Below are 17304 nucleotides of genomic sequence, written 5' to 3' on the forward strand. Positions count from 1 at the left end.
TAGCCTAATTTCCACTCCGTGAACAGCAACGTTCCACGCGTTGATTCGATCCCACTTCCGATTGTCCCTTTTTTTTGGATGCGATGTCTAACGACCTCTTCTTCCTCCCCAATCACAAGGGAAAATTCTTCTAAGCTCGGCAGAACTGAGTGAAAGCAGATGTTCGAACCACCTACAGTCTGACTTTTCAATCTTGAATTTTGGGCGTCCGGGTATGTATTTTATCGGGAACGTTGAGTTAATGATTGAGTGAACAGAATTTTGGGCTTACCTCAGTTGGAATTCCAAAAAACCGTTAAGAGCATGGGGTGCCTTATGGACAGCTTGTATTATTGCCTTTATTTCTAGTTCGTTTTTATACGTACTATCATATACTTGCGTATAGAGATCATTTTAGGCGCGAGAGATATAAAAAAAATATTTAAGTGGATCGCCTTTTTTCCTCAAATTTTGTCCTTGTGACGGTATACGGCGTTATCACTTGAAGTAGGAGGAAAGAGATTTTAAATGCCCATGAGGGCTTTCATCTCGTTATCTTTGATGATAAATCGCAAAGAAAAATGCGCCACTTTGGTAGATAATTACGATGCAGTGATACGAGTTGGTTGCGGATTTGCTGAGATTCAAAATCGAGTCTCTTTTTATATATTCGAAGGCTTTGTTGCGTCTCTTGTTGCCTGTAGGATAAGCTCGGTATTCTGGTGAGTAATATGTTTTCCCATGTACTCATTATGTGTATTTGGTCCTTTAAAATCGTTCTACTGCATTTTTTCGGGAACCTTTCAAAATTTTAATCCCAATAATAGCAGTATACTTTAGTGAAGCATCGCACCCGATGTTAAAATACTGTATTGCTATAAGGAACGTACATTTACAATATATTTCAGACCCTATCTCATGGAACGCGTAATAAAATCGTCTTTCAATGATTTTTTATTGCGCGCCAATTTTTTTAATGCTGATAGTCCAATCGGAAAAGTCCCTTGGAAGGTTAGAAGCTCGTTGAATCCCAAAAGAATCAAACTAATTTTTTGTTTTAAATGTAGAAGAGTCCAAAAATTGTATTTATTGTGGTTTTGTAATTGGCTAAATCATGTATTACAAGAAAGATAGTGTTTGAGTTTTGAATATTTGTTATGGAGGGTAATGGAACAGCTGAAATGAAGTGATCGATAAGAAATGAAGAATTTTGTATCGAAATCGGGGAAATAAAATACCCTTTTAGGGAAATGGCTAAAGAAAGAAAATATGGCGAAGGCATTTGGTGAGGAGGAATTGTTTACAAGAAAGGCTATTAATGGAATTGTAGATAAAAAGTGTAGAAGGGTCATAGAAAGAAATAATGCCGTTCGGCCCATATGATTTCAGAGGCTGTGCGCAGGATAGAACAACTTGGAGAGCCAGTTGAAACCTGTGTCGGGAAGGTTGCGCTACAATATGGAGAGGAAGCGTTAGAATTGGAATCGATTATTGTTCGAGCGAAACGGCTCAAGTCACAATTTTTCTTATTAAGACCAAAATCCAAATGCCGCCTGAAGTTGGTAGAAAAATATACTTATCGGGAACAGGTTTTTCGAATGTCTAAGACAATCATCTACAGGGAGGAGAACATGTTTTAATGAATCGAGGGCCAGACTAAGAGTTTCGGACTTATCACTTTAGCCAATTAGTAACTAAAATTATTAATATTCCATCATTACCTCATACTCTATCCCTCGGCGTGTTAACACCTACTCTTCTCCCATTTCATGATTGCCGAAGGCAATCGAAAAACTGAGCTGGATGACTTGAGGAAACGTGTGCGCAAACATTTGCGGACATTGCCGACAGGTCGCGAAAGTGTCTTGAAAAAGCAAATGTGAATGGAGTCAAAGATACAATCAGGGTCCGTGGTGAAAGCAGTCTTTTCCGATCAGAAGTTCGTCTTTTTTTTGGAAAATCCACGACTGTAATAGCTAGTTTCTTCAAGCGAGGGAGCTTTGCAGTGGTTTTAGAATTGGATACGGCTCTCCCATTTTACAAGTAGACGTTCTCAAAACATTTTTAACCCTTCTTAGTGTTTGAAAACTAGCATTGAGATAAGTAGTTCAATGAGAGGAGTGAAAGCAGGCCACCCTGCATTACAGTCTCGAATCAATCGTAAGGCGGGCAACTCCCGCCGCGAAGCTCCCCGCCTGAAGGGCCTCTCTCTCCGTGTACGCCATGCGGACTCATCGAAGGTTGTTTATGAAGTTAATTCCGCGTAGTTCTTCCGAAATACTCGCGTCCTTCGCACATATAAGATTAGATACGAAAATTGGCGGATCTTAGGGGGGGGGGCGAGCTGTCAAGGCACCCTAAATTATATTCGGTAGAGCTTCCAGAAATGCCTAAAATGGAAAGTTTAATCCACATATTCGTGGTCCTCATCGAAAACAAATAATCCGTGGTTGTTCGCGTCGGGGGCAGAGGTAGAATCAAGGAGGTTGTAAACTGTAGCGCAGTGAGGGGGATTTTGGGGAATAGAACCCCCCCCCCCAGAGCCCAGAGGAATTTTTTTGTTTCATCCATTTTGCATATTTGGATCAGTAGTACTTATAGAATAGTGTTAGGATTAATCAAATATCCCTCATAAAGCCGTAAAAGCCGCCATTTTGAACCATTATTGAAATTTTTCTTGAGGAGGGCCCCCGCAACTGTAAGTATTAGTTGCGCCTAAAACCCCCCCTAGCCTTAATTATAAGTTCCGGCCTTGGTTGTAAATATCTGGAGGCGCTGTTTCCGAGTTTTTAGCGTAGTCAAAAGTTCCGCCATCTTGGTTTGACAATTTTTGGGCTTACGTCACCGACTGATATTTTGTGGTGGCTAGGTTTTGTTCTGAAAATGAACTACATTAAGTGAAAAATGCTACCATAACTACTAGTATTTCGCCGGTGATTGTCATCGGATTTTTCTCATAATTCGCGATACTTCTATTGATGTACAAACTCTGTGTCTGTTAGCCACTAGTGATGGGTCGATCATGAACGATTCGATCAAAAAGATTGAATCACCAGGTGAATCAAATGACTCATGATTCATGTCGTTAAACAAGTCGACTATTAATCATCAATCACTCCGACTTCCGGTTTCATGTCAATCATCCCGGTTTCCGATTTATTTCAAAATTTGGAACGATCGATGCTTGATCTCTTTTCGACAGGCAGGAATAGTTGTAAGAAAATTAAATACTATGCTATAAAGAATTGAATACTTGTGCAATCTTTTTCTTATATGTTTTCCAGCAGTTATCAGTATTAATAACACAAATGCACGTAAAGGAAAGTATTAAGATGACTCTTGTAGGAGAACGTTAAGAAGTAGAAGTTAAAGCTGTTAACATTTTATTGTACCGTTCATAAAATTATCCTGCAGATCAGATATACGCATAGTGTGTGGTGTATTTTGTGTTATATTTTGAGATATATAGTTAGAAATTATTCTATTAGTGTTAAGAAACTGTAGCAGTTTTGCCTTCCCAAATATTTTCATGACACTACTTCCTTAATTTTTGCAATCTAATTTACTCATCTAGGAATTCACAATCAAAATAGTATAGGAAATGATATGGACAGCAATCAGCGTCACCAATGCTCTTCGCAGATGAGGTAGTATTTATTCGATTATTCAAAGTGATTTATTACATCCATTGATTGAGTCTTTTCGATCTTGATTCCTTTGAGTCTTTCCGATCTTGATTCCTTTGAGTCTTTTCAATCATGACTCCTTTAAGTCTTTTCGATCTTGATTCATTTGAGTCTTTTCGATCATAATGATTGAATCAATTGATTGAATCATTTATGTGACTCGATTCAAAATGATTGAATCACTAAAATGATCGACTTTGCCCATCACTATTAGCCACTGTACTGGAGAGGATATCCTTGTAAATATGATTTATTACTGCTTTTGTTAGATTTCCGTTAGCAATAGTAAAATTAAATAACAATATAACTCCAGATATAAATGACTAGTTTACCCTCTTAAAATTTTATTTTCATCTGATCTGGCTGTAGAACGTAACCGTGGTGATTGATAATAATTTTTCCCTGGGAAAACATGTTTGAGTCATAACTTAGCGAAGCTTGCCAATGAAGTAAGAAAAAAAGGTTTGCATTGTGCGAGTTTACATTCTAACGAGTTATGGCAAAAAATTTCACCAAATAGTACGCATGGACCCTTATGGGATTGTCAATGTTTTGGTATTCAAAGTGGGCGTGGCTTGTCGTCCTACCCAAGCACCCCCATTCCGGCCACACTTCGCTCCACGCTCGAAACCAGTGGTGCCCCCTCCAGATATTTGCAACCTCCTTGGGTAGAATGGAGATGGGCCCTATTCGACTCGACTTTAGTGATGCCCTGTTTTACCACGTTCTTATTTAGTCCCTTGTATGTTTGTTTGTTCTTTTTTTACCTTAGGAGTACAATCTTGCGACTAATGTTTTACCAACTTCCTGATTGACTGCCAACTTAAAAATTTCATAAAGGATCGGAATGAGATGCTAATCCAAAAGCACTATTTCTAGTTCTTCAGAGGCAACATGCGCTGATATTTTCGGCAGTCAACATGCGCATTAACTTGATATTTTATTAATATCGCTCGGCTGTAACATACATTTTAACGGATTGTGATGATTCAGATTCATTTCTACTATTCGGCGATACACGAATGTAAATAATTGAGTAAGAAGTAACTTTACAATGCATTATAAATTAACCTAAAGCAACATTTACATTTAAACTAAAATAAAGAAAACATAATTGAAATTAAAAAGTTAATATAGAAACCCACGTTTTTATTAGGACTAAAAAGAATTTAACAAAGAACTATATCTTGGTCCATGATCCCATATTTAAATTTTAGAGACTATATTTGCAAACCCAAAAACGTGGTGAGTATCAATTTCGCCATCTTAAATCAAATTCTTTCACTGTAATTATTCATTACTATGTTATAGCGAGAATCTCAAATAAACGATTGTAAATTTATGCCAACTTCAGTGTCAAGTGTATAGCAGATGCGCACCAAGTTTTTAATTTTGAACTTGTTGTCTCTTTTCGGTGAAATTTTAACAAAGGACCTTGATCAAAGGCAGGGTGGTTTATATAAATTTTCTATTTCGAATTAAAAACGTAGGCTTTTAAATTAAATTTTGTGTAACATTCGTCGACGAAACTCAACAATAGGGTGGTTTCCTATTATTTTTTATTGCCTAAATCGAAAGATTATTACTCCTGGAGTAGGCATTTCACGATTTTAGATTTTTAAGTGAAGATATCTATTTTTCGCGATTAAATGAACAGTGAAAATTTTCAAACGCGAGAAAACGCGACGGCTAAGTATGAATGCTGGGAAAAGCCCGTGTGACGTCATTCTGATTCCCGCTGTCGCCGTGCGAGGCGACCTTAGGGCGAGGATATGTATTCCGCTGCGATGCAGGCTGCTAGCAGGTAGCAGAGTACCCTTCTAGCAGGTAGCGCTTGGCTTAAATAAGGATTATTAATACCTTATCAAACGAAGGAAACTTTTCGACCATAGGCAATTTTAATTGGTGATTTTTAAGAGATGTTCCCCTGAGCTCTGTTCCTCATGCATGCATTGGTAATCTCATACGATGTAAAACTCCTATCTACTCGTATATGAACTAGGTCCCTGTGACGTCACGTGGAGTGGCATCGCATGGGGGCTAATTTGGCCTTTTTCAAATGCGGTTAAAATCGACCATTACCATTCGTCTGAACCGGTATTTCTAAAACCAAATAATTTGTATGTATATAATGAATACACTGATGGTGGGTAACGAATCGCAATCAATGCCTTTCGTTTTCTTTGATTAACACTTTGAGTGCCGGCCGCTAACTTTAAAGCCCCACTGAAAAATCCAGCCATTTTTACTAAATTCGCAATTTTTTAAAAAAATATTAGCATCAAAAATATATTTATATCGATGTGTATTTCAGTAAAAATGGACTTTTCTCTTCTTTATGAATGAGTTTCATAACATGTATTGCTAGTTTTAAATACATAATTTAACAATGAAAACCTACAGTTTCTGAAAAATAAAAAAGTTGCAACATATGATGTACCGCCATAACATGCATAATAATTTTTATTACGCTCAATTTGAACTCTGTAAAGCATGGAAATCATAAGAAAGTATTGTTCGAAGCAAAGCGTCATAAATCCTGGATGACAAAAGGGTCACTGTACCCTTAACAAACGGTTCTTTCCGCAAAAGAATTTTCACACAAAGTGGCCTTAGATAAGGATGCCGGTGCTACAGAGGACTTTTCTTCCTCAAGATATAAAGTGAACTCTTTTTCAATCGAGCAGTTGATTTTTGAAGAACAGAACCACAAAGCAGTAAACTGGAAAAGTACCACGAGCGAAATATTAGATCTTCTCGCATAAAAAGCCAATTTAATAGAAAGACGTAATATTACGTCCATGGCAATCTTCAGAAAGATTAACAGGTCGTAATATTACGTCCATGGCACGCAAAGTGTTAAGGAAACTACCCTATTACTTCTTCGCCAGGCAAGGTTTTCTCTGAAGAAGACGCGATGATGAAGTGGAGGCACGAAGGCGCTCTCATCCCTGTTCTGATTGTGTCGTTGGCTCTAGCATTGCCGATCCTCGGACAAGACGAAGTCGACTATGACGATCTGATGGAAGAATACACGTCTGCATTGGATGGATATCAATTTGGTTCAGGTATGGGCGTACTCCACGGGGGGGGGGTGGTCGGCAGGAGGGAGCAGCTGCCACCCCCCCCCCCTTCTCATAGAAGCATAGATAAATTTAATTCAAAACGAAAGTTTTAAACAAAATTTCTCTTGAAGAATAAGCATATTCGTATACGATATGAAATTAAAATAATAATCACAACTTTTTTAAGCAAATACTTTTAAAAACTAACAGACCGCTGTCTCGTTATTTTTAAATTTTGGTTTCACTACCCTTTTCGGTGCTAAAATGTCACAACTTGAACAACAACGTCTTGCCCCCCCCCCTAGTTTTTATGCTGAGTACGCCCTTGGGTAAATATATATTTTAATGAAGTAAAAATAAGCGCTGCATTCAGCTCAAGCACGGAACTAAGGCGGGGCGAGGGTCGCACGTGCCCAGGGGGGCAGAAAATTTTGAAAAGTTTATTATAGAAAAGGTAATTAAATTTTCAAATTCAATTATTTAACAATCATTATTAAATTGTAAATTTTAAAACATTAATGCCTACAAAACTTGTTAATAGCAAATAAACTGTGTGTAATTTCATCTAGTGCGTCTAAAAAAATAGCTTAAGGCCGCTACACACGGCGAATGATTTCATTCGCATGATCATTCACCGTGTATGACGGAACTATTCGCGAATGAACCTTCATGCTCATGATCATTCAGTGAAAATTAGAACATGTTCTGTTTTGCTCGCATGATCCTGTGAATGATCACGTGATCATTCAGCATGATCATTCGTATGATCATTCACCGTGTATAGCGGCCTTTACGAAGATATTTCATGTTATTAAGGGAGAAGGGGGAGCAAGGGATCAGGGGGGAGTTCGGTAAACGGATCTTTGACACCCCCCCCCCAATAATACTCCTAGTTCCGGTCCCGATTCAGCTAACCTTGGCCCAGAGATCACTCGATTCACAGATCACTTCATGAACATTCGGCGAGATTGCACCGAATGCAACGGTACGCAGCGACTATCACTTGTCTTCCTCCCTTCTTCTCCATGATGATCGGTTATGTGCGAATTTTTCGTGTAAATACCAAGGTGAATGCAAAAGAGGCCTAATTCCATCCCATGGAAGGCTGATTTCTGTTGCCGCTACGGTCGCATTTTAATCGGTTTTCAAAAATGTCCGCGGAGTCGCGATGATCGCATTGCGACCCACCGCTAATATTTTGCATTACCATGTTTTCAATTGATAGATATAGCATAGCATATATACGGGAGAAGCAAGAAAGAAATTATCAGCAGAATAGCCCAGGCGAAGAGAGCATTCCACCAAAAGAGAGACCTGCTTACAGCGGGAACCTTAAATATGGAAGTAAAGAAACAATTTATAAGAACCTACATCTGGAGTATGCTCCTATACGGAAGTGAGGCATGGACAATGACCGCAGTGGAGAAAGCAAGGATAGAGGCCTTCGAAATGTGGTGCTACAGAAGAATGATGAAAATCAAATGGATCGACCGAGTTAGTAACGAAGATGTCCTAAGAAGGGTAGGAGAGAAGAGAAGCCTCATGAAAACCTTAACAAGAAGAAGGAACAACCTTATAGGCCACATCTTGAGACATGATGGCCTGATGGAGACAATCGTCGAGGGACAAGTGGAAGGCAAGAACGGAAAAGGAAGACGTCGAGCAAAATATATGGAGCAAGTAAAGAAGGATGTGAAAGAGAAGAAATATGTAGGTGTGGAAAAATTAGCTGATAGGAGAACTGAGTGGAGAGCTGCGTCAAACCAATCCTAGGATTGTTGACCAGTGATGATGATGATGAACCGATGATATTATAAATGGCTATGTAATATCTTCCAACTGCCGTCCACCTTGCAAAACTGAATCGCTTTGTTGGTGTGCGGTAAGGAGAGAGTTTCACCGCAGGGACCAAAGTGGGACCTCTCCATTGTAAGAGCAAAACTCATCTACAAACATGCACAGTATACAAGCAACTGAAACAAGATCCTTTGTGAGGGCGTAAGGGACTCAAACTAAGGCTTTTCTAGTTATATTTTAAACCTGCCGCGTGAGCGGCGGTGAATTATACATGAATAGAGTATGTGCACTCGGGAGGAATACGAATGAAATGCAGTTTATTCGATAAAGTGTATCGTAAATATAATTACTTTCGATTAACAGCATTAATTGTTGCTTAGTTTGTTTAATAATTACTATTTAATATGCATTGTTTTCGCAACGATATTAGGCAGACGAAAACGCTCATCTATTGGCTCCTCGGTATGTGACGTCATTCTGGTCTATCTCATCAGCGTGCAAGGTGTGTATCGTGTTATTATCGTGTTTATGATTCAATAAACTACGTGTGCATTGGAAAAAGTTGGTGGATCTGATCTGTGTAAAGGGAAATACGTTTAAGTGCTTATCATGGAATCAGGTTTCGTGAGGGTTTCTTCAAATAATATCCCGAAGGTGGATGCTTCAATGATTGACCGTGCTGATTATGTTGGACTATACCTACATGCCTCGGCACGAAGTTTTAATGTTGAAGTGGAGCTTTTTTGTTGTCTTGTCTCATTCATAATAAAGAGAAATGGACGGGAAACCTCATCGGAAATTAGGTCTAACATAAGTGAATTAAGTAAGATTGTTTACAGTAGGTAATTGGCCAAAAGTTTGTTAGCACGATTCGAAGGTTTACGGAAGTAAAAGTGCCGGTAGGTAGATAAATATCGATATTTGTATTATTGTCATTTCAATTACCGATCATAATTTAATTTATCTATTTAACTATTTTCTATTCTATTATTATTTAACCTACTGACTCGCGAAAAATAATTTTTCATATTCAGTTATGGCCCGTGGTGACTGGATGAATATCGATAGTTAATTATTAAATTGCCGTTACTGAGCTGGGTTCTTCTTCTGGGCTATTTAAGGTTTTAAACGTAAGCACAAATAACTGAAGTTACATTTTGGTCCAGTTTAAGCAGTAATCTGATCTTAATTTCTTAAAAAAAACGCACTTTTAGTCGACGTATTTGTTCTTTCGTAGAATTAATGTATTCAAAAGCAGAGTTCTGATTATCTCAATGTTTCTACAAGTTATTTTCAGTTCGCTAACATAGATATGTCAGTCAGATGTACAGTTGCTTGGTTGAGGTTTATGAATAGCATTTAAGAGGTATATCTAAAAATTGGTTATTGAAAACTTGGTCCGGATGAATGACGGAAATCTCTCGGGCTGGAAATCAAATGTTTGATAGTTAGATCAGACGATTACTTTTCATTCATTCGGTTTCAATATGCTTCTCGAAGCATTTGTTAGCACAATTTATTAATTGGTTCATTTTATATTTCTTCACAGCATAAGTTTATTGGTTATCAAGGTACAAGTGTCTTGTTATGACTATCCATTAAGCGAGGAATCCCTGCGCGCGGTGCATTTCCAAAAAGTAGTCCCGACTTGTGATACGTAATAATGAGCTTATTTCACATCCGATTTGGAAAATATTAGCATCACTGTGTTTGGAATTAAATTACAAACATTTTGAATACCCAAACTATCACTTTTTATCGAAAATTAATTTTCCGTTTTTTAGTTAGTAGTACGGGTACAGTTACTAAGTTAGTTACTAATTAGTGACTTAGTTTTCACGAATTAAGTCGTACTATTTTCAAGGATCATCACTGTTTAAGTGTCTCTTAATTTTAATGTCACTATAAATCTGCAAACGAACGCAAATGCGAGAACCGAGGAGTAAGAAATACGATTAGGTAGTTCGAGGTAGAAAAGTTGATAGAGTCTCGTCGTCAGCGTAACCGAGAAACAAATTAATTAAAAGATGTAGATGATGGCATGTACACACTTTAAATCTAGTTCATAAGGCATTCCATGGCTTCTTTCCAAACTCAGTATACGCTGTAGAGGGGCTCACCCTAAAGAACAAGGAATGTCTGAGAACACGTCGAACAAAATGACGTCACAGCCTTGAGAATATGGCCGACTAGTGTTTCAGCGCATCATTAATTTTGCAAATTTTAATAATTAATATCTCGCTTAAAAAGTACCTCTCTATTCTCAGACTCGGAATTTAGCCTAATTGAGGTGTATATTCTTTTTTAAGATCACTTCCCAAAAATGTGCACATACTCTATTGTAACGAGAGAAAATTTCCCCTGGGCCGTGAATCGAACCACGGACTGACTGGCTACCGAGCCCCGTCGCTACTCCGGTGGCCACCGACTACCCATACTGGCGACGCTGCGTTGTAGACGTAACTTATTACACTAGGTCGCCAGGCCACTCGGTCAGTACACCTTGCTTGGTACTGCTCACTGTTGTGTTGTGTTCTGTTGTGAGTGGGTGAGTTGTTCAGTATGTCCACGCCAGTTGAGAAAATTTCTACATCTTCTGATTCAGTCGAAGGGATACGCGGAGAGAAGAAGGAAAAAGAAGAGCCGCCGAAAGACAATCAAAAGAAAAAGCATGAAGAACTCATGAAAAAGTGCCAGAAGTTGGCCGACACAAAATTAAACACTGAAGAATTGATTAATGAAATCGAAAAACACCCTTGTAGGTATTTGGAACTGTGGTGTAGAGGAGTACAATAACAAACACGTTAAATTGAGTGCGTGGAATGAAATTTTGTGCACCTTCATACATGATTTTGAAGAACGGGAGCTGGCTGAAAAAAATACCCTCTGTAGGTATTGTGAGGTTACAACTTGTAGGCCTAACTTATAAAAATATCTGATCATTGTATATGTCCACTGAAAGCAATTTAATTTTAAATGAAAATATGGCATTTTTGGTAATATTAAATAGCTCAGTTTCAAATATGGTGAATTTAAGACAGTTCTTAAACAGTATAAATAAGAAGCACCACAGAATGTTGACGGAAAAAATATATTTCAAGGCACACATTAAAAATTGGTCAGCAGCTGAAAATGTGGATAAATACTTTAAAAAGTATTATTTTCTGGGTAATAAACTTATTTTGCAAAACGACAATTGAAAAGTAAGGATTAAATAGGTTTGGTTATTGCCTAAATAATTTACAGTTATAAATGTACAACCTTGAAATGATTTGATTTTAATTTTTATTTTTGATATCGCACTAAGCTAAATATTTATCCAGTGATACTAATCATGTCACTTTAAAAATTTCCCCAAATGTTAGTGTGACAAAATATCATTGAAATTTTTAGAAGTAGTACACGTATATTCAAATGAAAAAAATACAAAATCAAGAAAATCAAACCATTTCTCAACATTCACGTAGGTACTGTTACTATTTACCAACTGTTACGCGCTAGTGCCTTTGTTTAAATATTCCCCATTTGCCATGATACAGCTCGTGCTTCACTGACGAAGTAATCGCAGAACTTGTCCCTGAGCTGTGTAGATGTTTTTGCTGGTGTTGTTGCTGCTTCTGAAAAATTCTGGCTACTGAACTGGCTACTAGGTTCGGTAGTCAGTGCGTCGCCAGCTGCTGGTGCTGTCGACGTCGCCTGGCTACCTCGTCTAATAAGGGCCCGTCATGCAATCCATTCTCGAATTGACTGGATACCGTGACTAAGGAAATCACGTGCTGAAAATTTCATGTTCATTTCAGCTTCCATGGGAGAGCCTTGCCAAACGAGTTCCAACTGCACCTTCACGCCACACGTGGCATGCGTGGATAATAAGTGCGGCTGCAAACATGGATACATTGTCAAGGGTCAAGTCTGCGCTCTCAGTAAGTATGGGATGCCTTTTTGTTTACATAATTACTCAAATGAAGCCATACCTTTCAGCAATTGCTGTAACATCTGGATTGACCTGATGTGCGATGAAGTTGGCAAGATTTTTGGAAATTTTATTCGTTTATGCATATTACTACAAGTAGGCTATCGCCTGGTGTAGCAGCGTAACTATGGGGGGGGGGGAGAAGGGGGTAGAACCCCCCGCCCACAGCCTCAGAGAAATAAAAAAAATATTCAAAGATATTGTCTAGTTTTGACAAATAATAACTGCATCTGCTTAATCTGAACTGTTGGGGCTAAGGTGACACCAGAAAATTAAGTGAGAACAATAATCTCATAACGTGGAAATCGCTGTGGATGAGGAGGATGAAAAAGTAATAGGCGCTATTTGTCAAAACTGTGATGTATCTTCCAGCATGTAAACATTCTTTAAATCTATCAATTATTCAGGATATATATTTCACATGATTGATGATGAAATTAACATATAATGATATGAAATAAATAAATTGTTCCGAGAGATACATAGGTTTTTCTAAAACTGAGACAAATAGTCTACTGGCACCTCGTAAAGATATTGTTTACTGGACTCTGACGTCATGGTCAGCCAACATGGCGATGGGTCATTTGGAGCGCAAGATTACTAAACAATTTTCAAAGTGGAATTTTACGAAAAATTTCTACGCAGGTTAGAGAAGAACTGCTTTCACTTTAATTTTCAGCACAAATGATATTTTTTATTGCATAATCATCCATTATCAGTGGAATTCCCCAACAGTGGCGCAGCGAGGGGAGAGGGGGTTAAAACCCCCAGAGCTCAGAGAAATTTTTAAATTTAATCCATTCTACTTAATTAGATAGTTATCACTAATAGAATAGTGTAAGGATTAATGAAATATCCCTCAGAAAGCCGAAAAACTCACCATTTTGAACCGTTTATCTTAAAATTCCGCAATTTATTAATCTCGTACTTACCGCTTATCCTGGTGGGTAGTCCACACACCCACACACCCCGGTACACCGGTTACACCAACCTAAGGCTTAATTCCTAGCTGCGCCCCTGTTCCCCAGAGCACTCACGCCCGAAACAACGAAATTTCTAGAATAGCTTTCTACGTCTACACAATGCTCTGCGATGTACCCTAGGGCATGTTGTAATTCTTTCCCGGCGAATTATTGGCGTGAATTTGTCCCGGGATCTCCACCAGCGGCCTTTCCTTGTAAGCACATCGCCGACGTTTCAACGGAAGACTCGCCCATCGCCATCAGGGTGAACGAATAAGTTTGACTGGACAAAAATATTTCTATGCAATGAATATAGATGTAACTACAAACAATTACAACAATAATATGACTCCTGTTCCTCCGGAAACATCTATGTAATTCGTATAATAAGGAGTAGTTCTAACATTTTTTTATTTATTTAAAATGGGATTCCCCGCATTGCTGAGTTTACATTCCGAATTTGTTTAAATTTTAATTTAGCAAGTGTTTTTATCTAGCCTGATCTCAATGGCCTATTTGCCGCACGATTTGCTACAACGGCAGATATATTTAGCTGATTATTTCTCAAAGTTTATCGTTCGACCAAAATTATTCATTCCCCCTGATGACAATAGGCGAGTCGTCCCTTGGTACGTTGGTAATATGCGACAAATTAAATCGATGGAAATCCCGTTAAGACTTTACCTTAGGTAGTTTGTTGTGTTAACACTGGGGTGTTTAACATTAGGTAACGAATGACCAGTATGCTTAAGATTCACTAAATGCTCACTCGTTGGTCATAAATTCGCCTAATGTTTTGTTAAATCTGTTCCTTAACAGCTTTATCCCACACGGAAAAAAAAGTTTAGTTAGAACTATCAAATTCTGATAAAATTTATCAAACTTTTGGGTTCATATGGCACATTGAAAAATTCAGTAATTATTACCAAACCAGTTTGATAAATTCTATCAAACTGATTTGGTAATTGTTACCGAAATGGCTACAGCAGTTCGATAAATACTATCAAAATCGAAAGGGTAATAAAACCGACGTAGCGTGCACATGTGAAAGATTTTCAACCCAGAAAACACTATTCTGATTGAAAATCATAAAATTAGGAGTTTGACGTAAGTTTCTGTAAAAGAAATACAAAAAAAAGTGGAAAAATAACAAGCCTGCATGAAGCATTGAACGTGGGCCCCCCGCGTGATAGGAACGTACTCTAACAACTAGACTAAATCGGTTGCCATAATAAATATTTATTTGAACGCTATAATATATTATCATTGTAAGTATTTAACCTTTGTTTTGAAATGTGAATAAGGTGTGACTACAGTTTCCTTTTGTATGCTTAAGAGGAATACTTGATGCACACAATTGCATTACGTAGTTACTCCTTATGAATATCTAGTGCAGATGCGCAAGAAAACTTTATTTGCAGGCTTTATACATTGATATAGAGATAGCTTTAACGTGCTGGGTGATATCCTTAGCATGGATTGGGTCTAGTATCACGGCTTTTATCACATGTTATTAAACATGATCGCGAGTAATTATACCTCAGGCATACCTCTAATTAAAGTTTTAATGTGTCGAAACACACAAACATCTCCTTACAGCTTAAATATCTATGATAATATGCTATTCAATCAATGTCTTTGATGCACCAGCTAACGGGTAGTATTGCAATTTAAAGCAGGAAAAAACAGAAAAATGAACGTAAACAAAATTAAAACGTTATCGCCATCACAAATAATGAACACAAAACCATTTCTACCAAACTATCTTTTATGTAAGGCCTGCTTAAGAATCTTTCAACTGCAAATGTGTATTCCCTACAAACGCAGAAAGGATTAAATCTGGATTAAACACGTATTTTGAAATCCGCGAAATCTCAATAATATCTAGATTTAATCTGTTGCAAAGGTGTTGCTATGTCCTCTTTTTCTCATATTATATCTAGATTTAATACATGTAATATCTCGCCCCACGATACAGATTTTTCAGGGATTAAATACAGATTTCAGTATATAGATTTTCCTGGGATACATTGTAGTACTGCTTTTCATTTGAACTTTTATCAAGGAACCTTTGCGTTACAATTAATGATATATATTGAGGAAGCTTCCCTGAAGGGAAAACCCTCTGACCACCACAATAAGATCTCTACCTATTCACCCCTAAGCTCCAACAAGAATTATATTATCAAGCACCCAATAAGCAAAATCTTTAAAAATTATAACTAACCACTATGCAATAATAAACTGACTTGAAGGAAAAAGATTGTTTATTTGGATTGAGAAAACATGACTCATAATAATTGATATTTTATTAAAAAGGTACAAACATCTATTTATATCACATACAAATTCCAAGCATTTCAAATTACAATGAAATTAATAATTTATTAATTCAACTAGCTTTTAATGTGCCCTTATCAATGTCATAGATTTTTAGGTGGAAAAATGCATTAAGTAGCCACTTCACAATAATACACTGACTTGAGGAAAAAGGTTAATAACATGGATTAAAAAACATGAGATAGAGTAATTGATGCTTTATTAAAAAATCACAAGTATTTTTTATTATCATTATATAGAATTCCAAATTAATATGAATCTAATTGATGTTGTGCATCATTTGCCTCCTCCTGCCCCTTGCACTGGCCTGCCGCAGCCAGAAAGGGAGGAAAGATAAACACAATATACTACATAGAAAAGTGGCAGGTGGATAAAGTGAAAGGCTTTGCAGTCAATATAAAATAAATTTTTAAAGTACTAGTTCAGGGAGAAATCAGATCAATAAAAACAAAGGCATTGAAATCAACAAACATGACGACACTCACGGCAGAGTTAAATGCTTATAATACAAGGTTAAGATAGAAAGCAGATTCATAAAAACAAAGCCATTTAAGTCAATATAAGTGAGCCCATTGAAGTCACAGTTCAACCATGGGCCCAATAACGGTCACTCTAGTGAATTTTTAGGGAGAGAAATGATAACATTTTTATATTGCAAGGCTCAGTTAGAAAACAGGTTCATAATAACAAAGCCATTGAAGTTGACATACCTGAGGACACTAAAAGCACAGTTCAACCATGGGCTTAGTAAGAAAAAAGTTAATGGAGAAACCAGGTACAAAAGAAGGAATCTGAAGGGAATTATGGAAACGGAGTTCAGAGTTCAATAAGCCCACCGAATAACATTGAGCAACGAAAAATTTCTCCTCGTCGTCGTTTTTGTTGCCAAGACCATCCCTCGTTACTATTTTCAGAGGCACTTTACAAATTGAAACATTACGATACATTCATAAAATGAAGCTCATAATGAACCAACGTAATACATAAATGTGCACCAACGTAATGGAATATGGTTTAAAAAAAAAACTATGCATGTATATTGAATGATAAAGTTCACTACATAGGGAAGATCCGGGTTACTGTGAGGTGCAAATACGATACTTATACAATCGATGGATATAAAGGAAAAATATAACAGATAATGGAGCAAATAAACCATATATATGCAGCTCGTATCGGTCAAATCTAGTCGTTTAGTAACAATAACAAAACACACTTTCACACTTCATCACTAATGTTTCGGCCATTTTGAAAAATTACGTCACCGACGCTAGCGCCGCTAGTGGCGCAGAAACTTCGGAAACAGATTTAATCCGTATTTAAAAAGGATTTGGAAATCTAGATTTGATGTATTATGAAATCTCCCTAAAATACAGATTTGATCCTTTTTGTGTTTGTAGGGTTGGTATAAACATAAGAGGAACGATCGACCGTTCGATAGATTACGAAACACTTGGTAAATTCTATCAAACCAAATTTGCATAGCAATGTAGAGTTTGATA

The 17304-nt window shown here is 37.4% G+C and overlaps 1 protein-coding gene across 1 annotated transcript in view; it reads left to right on the forward strand.

Moving 5' to 3' along the window:
- The first annotated feature begins 575 nt into the window (after positions 1 to 575).
- The window catches only part of LOC124163752 (neurogenic locus Notch protein-like), a 117276-nt gene continuing 100547 nt past the window's right edge, over positions 576 to 17304 (forward strand). The window contains exons 1-3 of the mRNA XM_046540832.1: positions 576 to 701; positions 6557 to 6733; positions 12328 to 12450. Of these exons, the coding sequence (XP_046396788.1) occupies positions 6583 to 6733; positions 12328 to 12450 (274 nt within the window). The 5' untranslated portion in view covers positions 576 to 701; positions 6557 to 6582. The remainder of the gene's footprint in view (positions 702 to 6556; positions 6734 to 12327; positions 12451 to 17304) is intronic.

The sequence above is a fragment of the Ischnura elegans genome, chromosome 8, assembly GCF_921293095.1.
Source record: "Ischnura elegans chromosome 8, ioIscEleg1.1, whole genome shotgun sequence".
Lineage (NCBI taxonomy): Eukaryota > Metazoa > Arthropoda > Insecta > Odonata > Coenagrionidae > Ischnura > Ischnura elegans.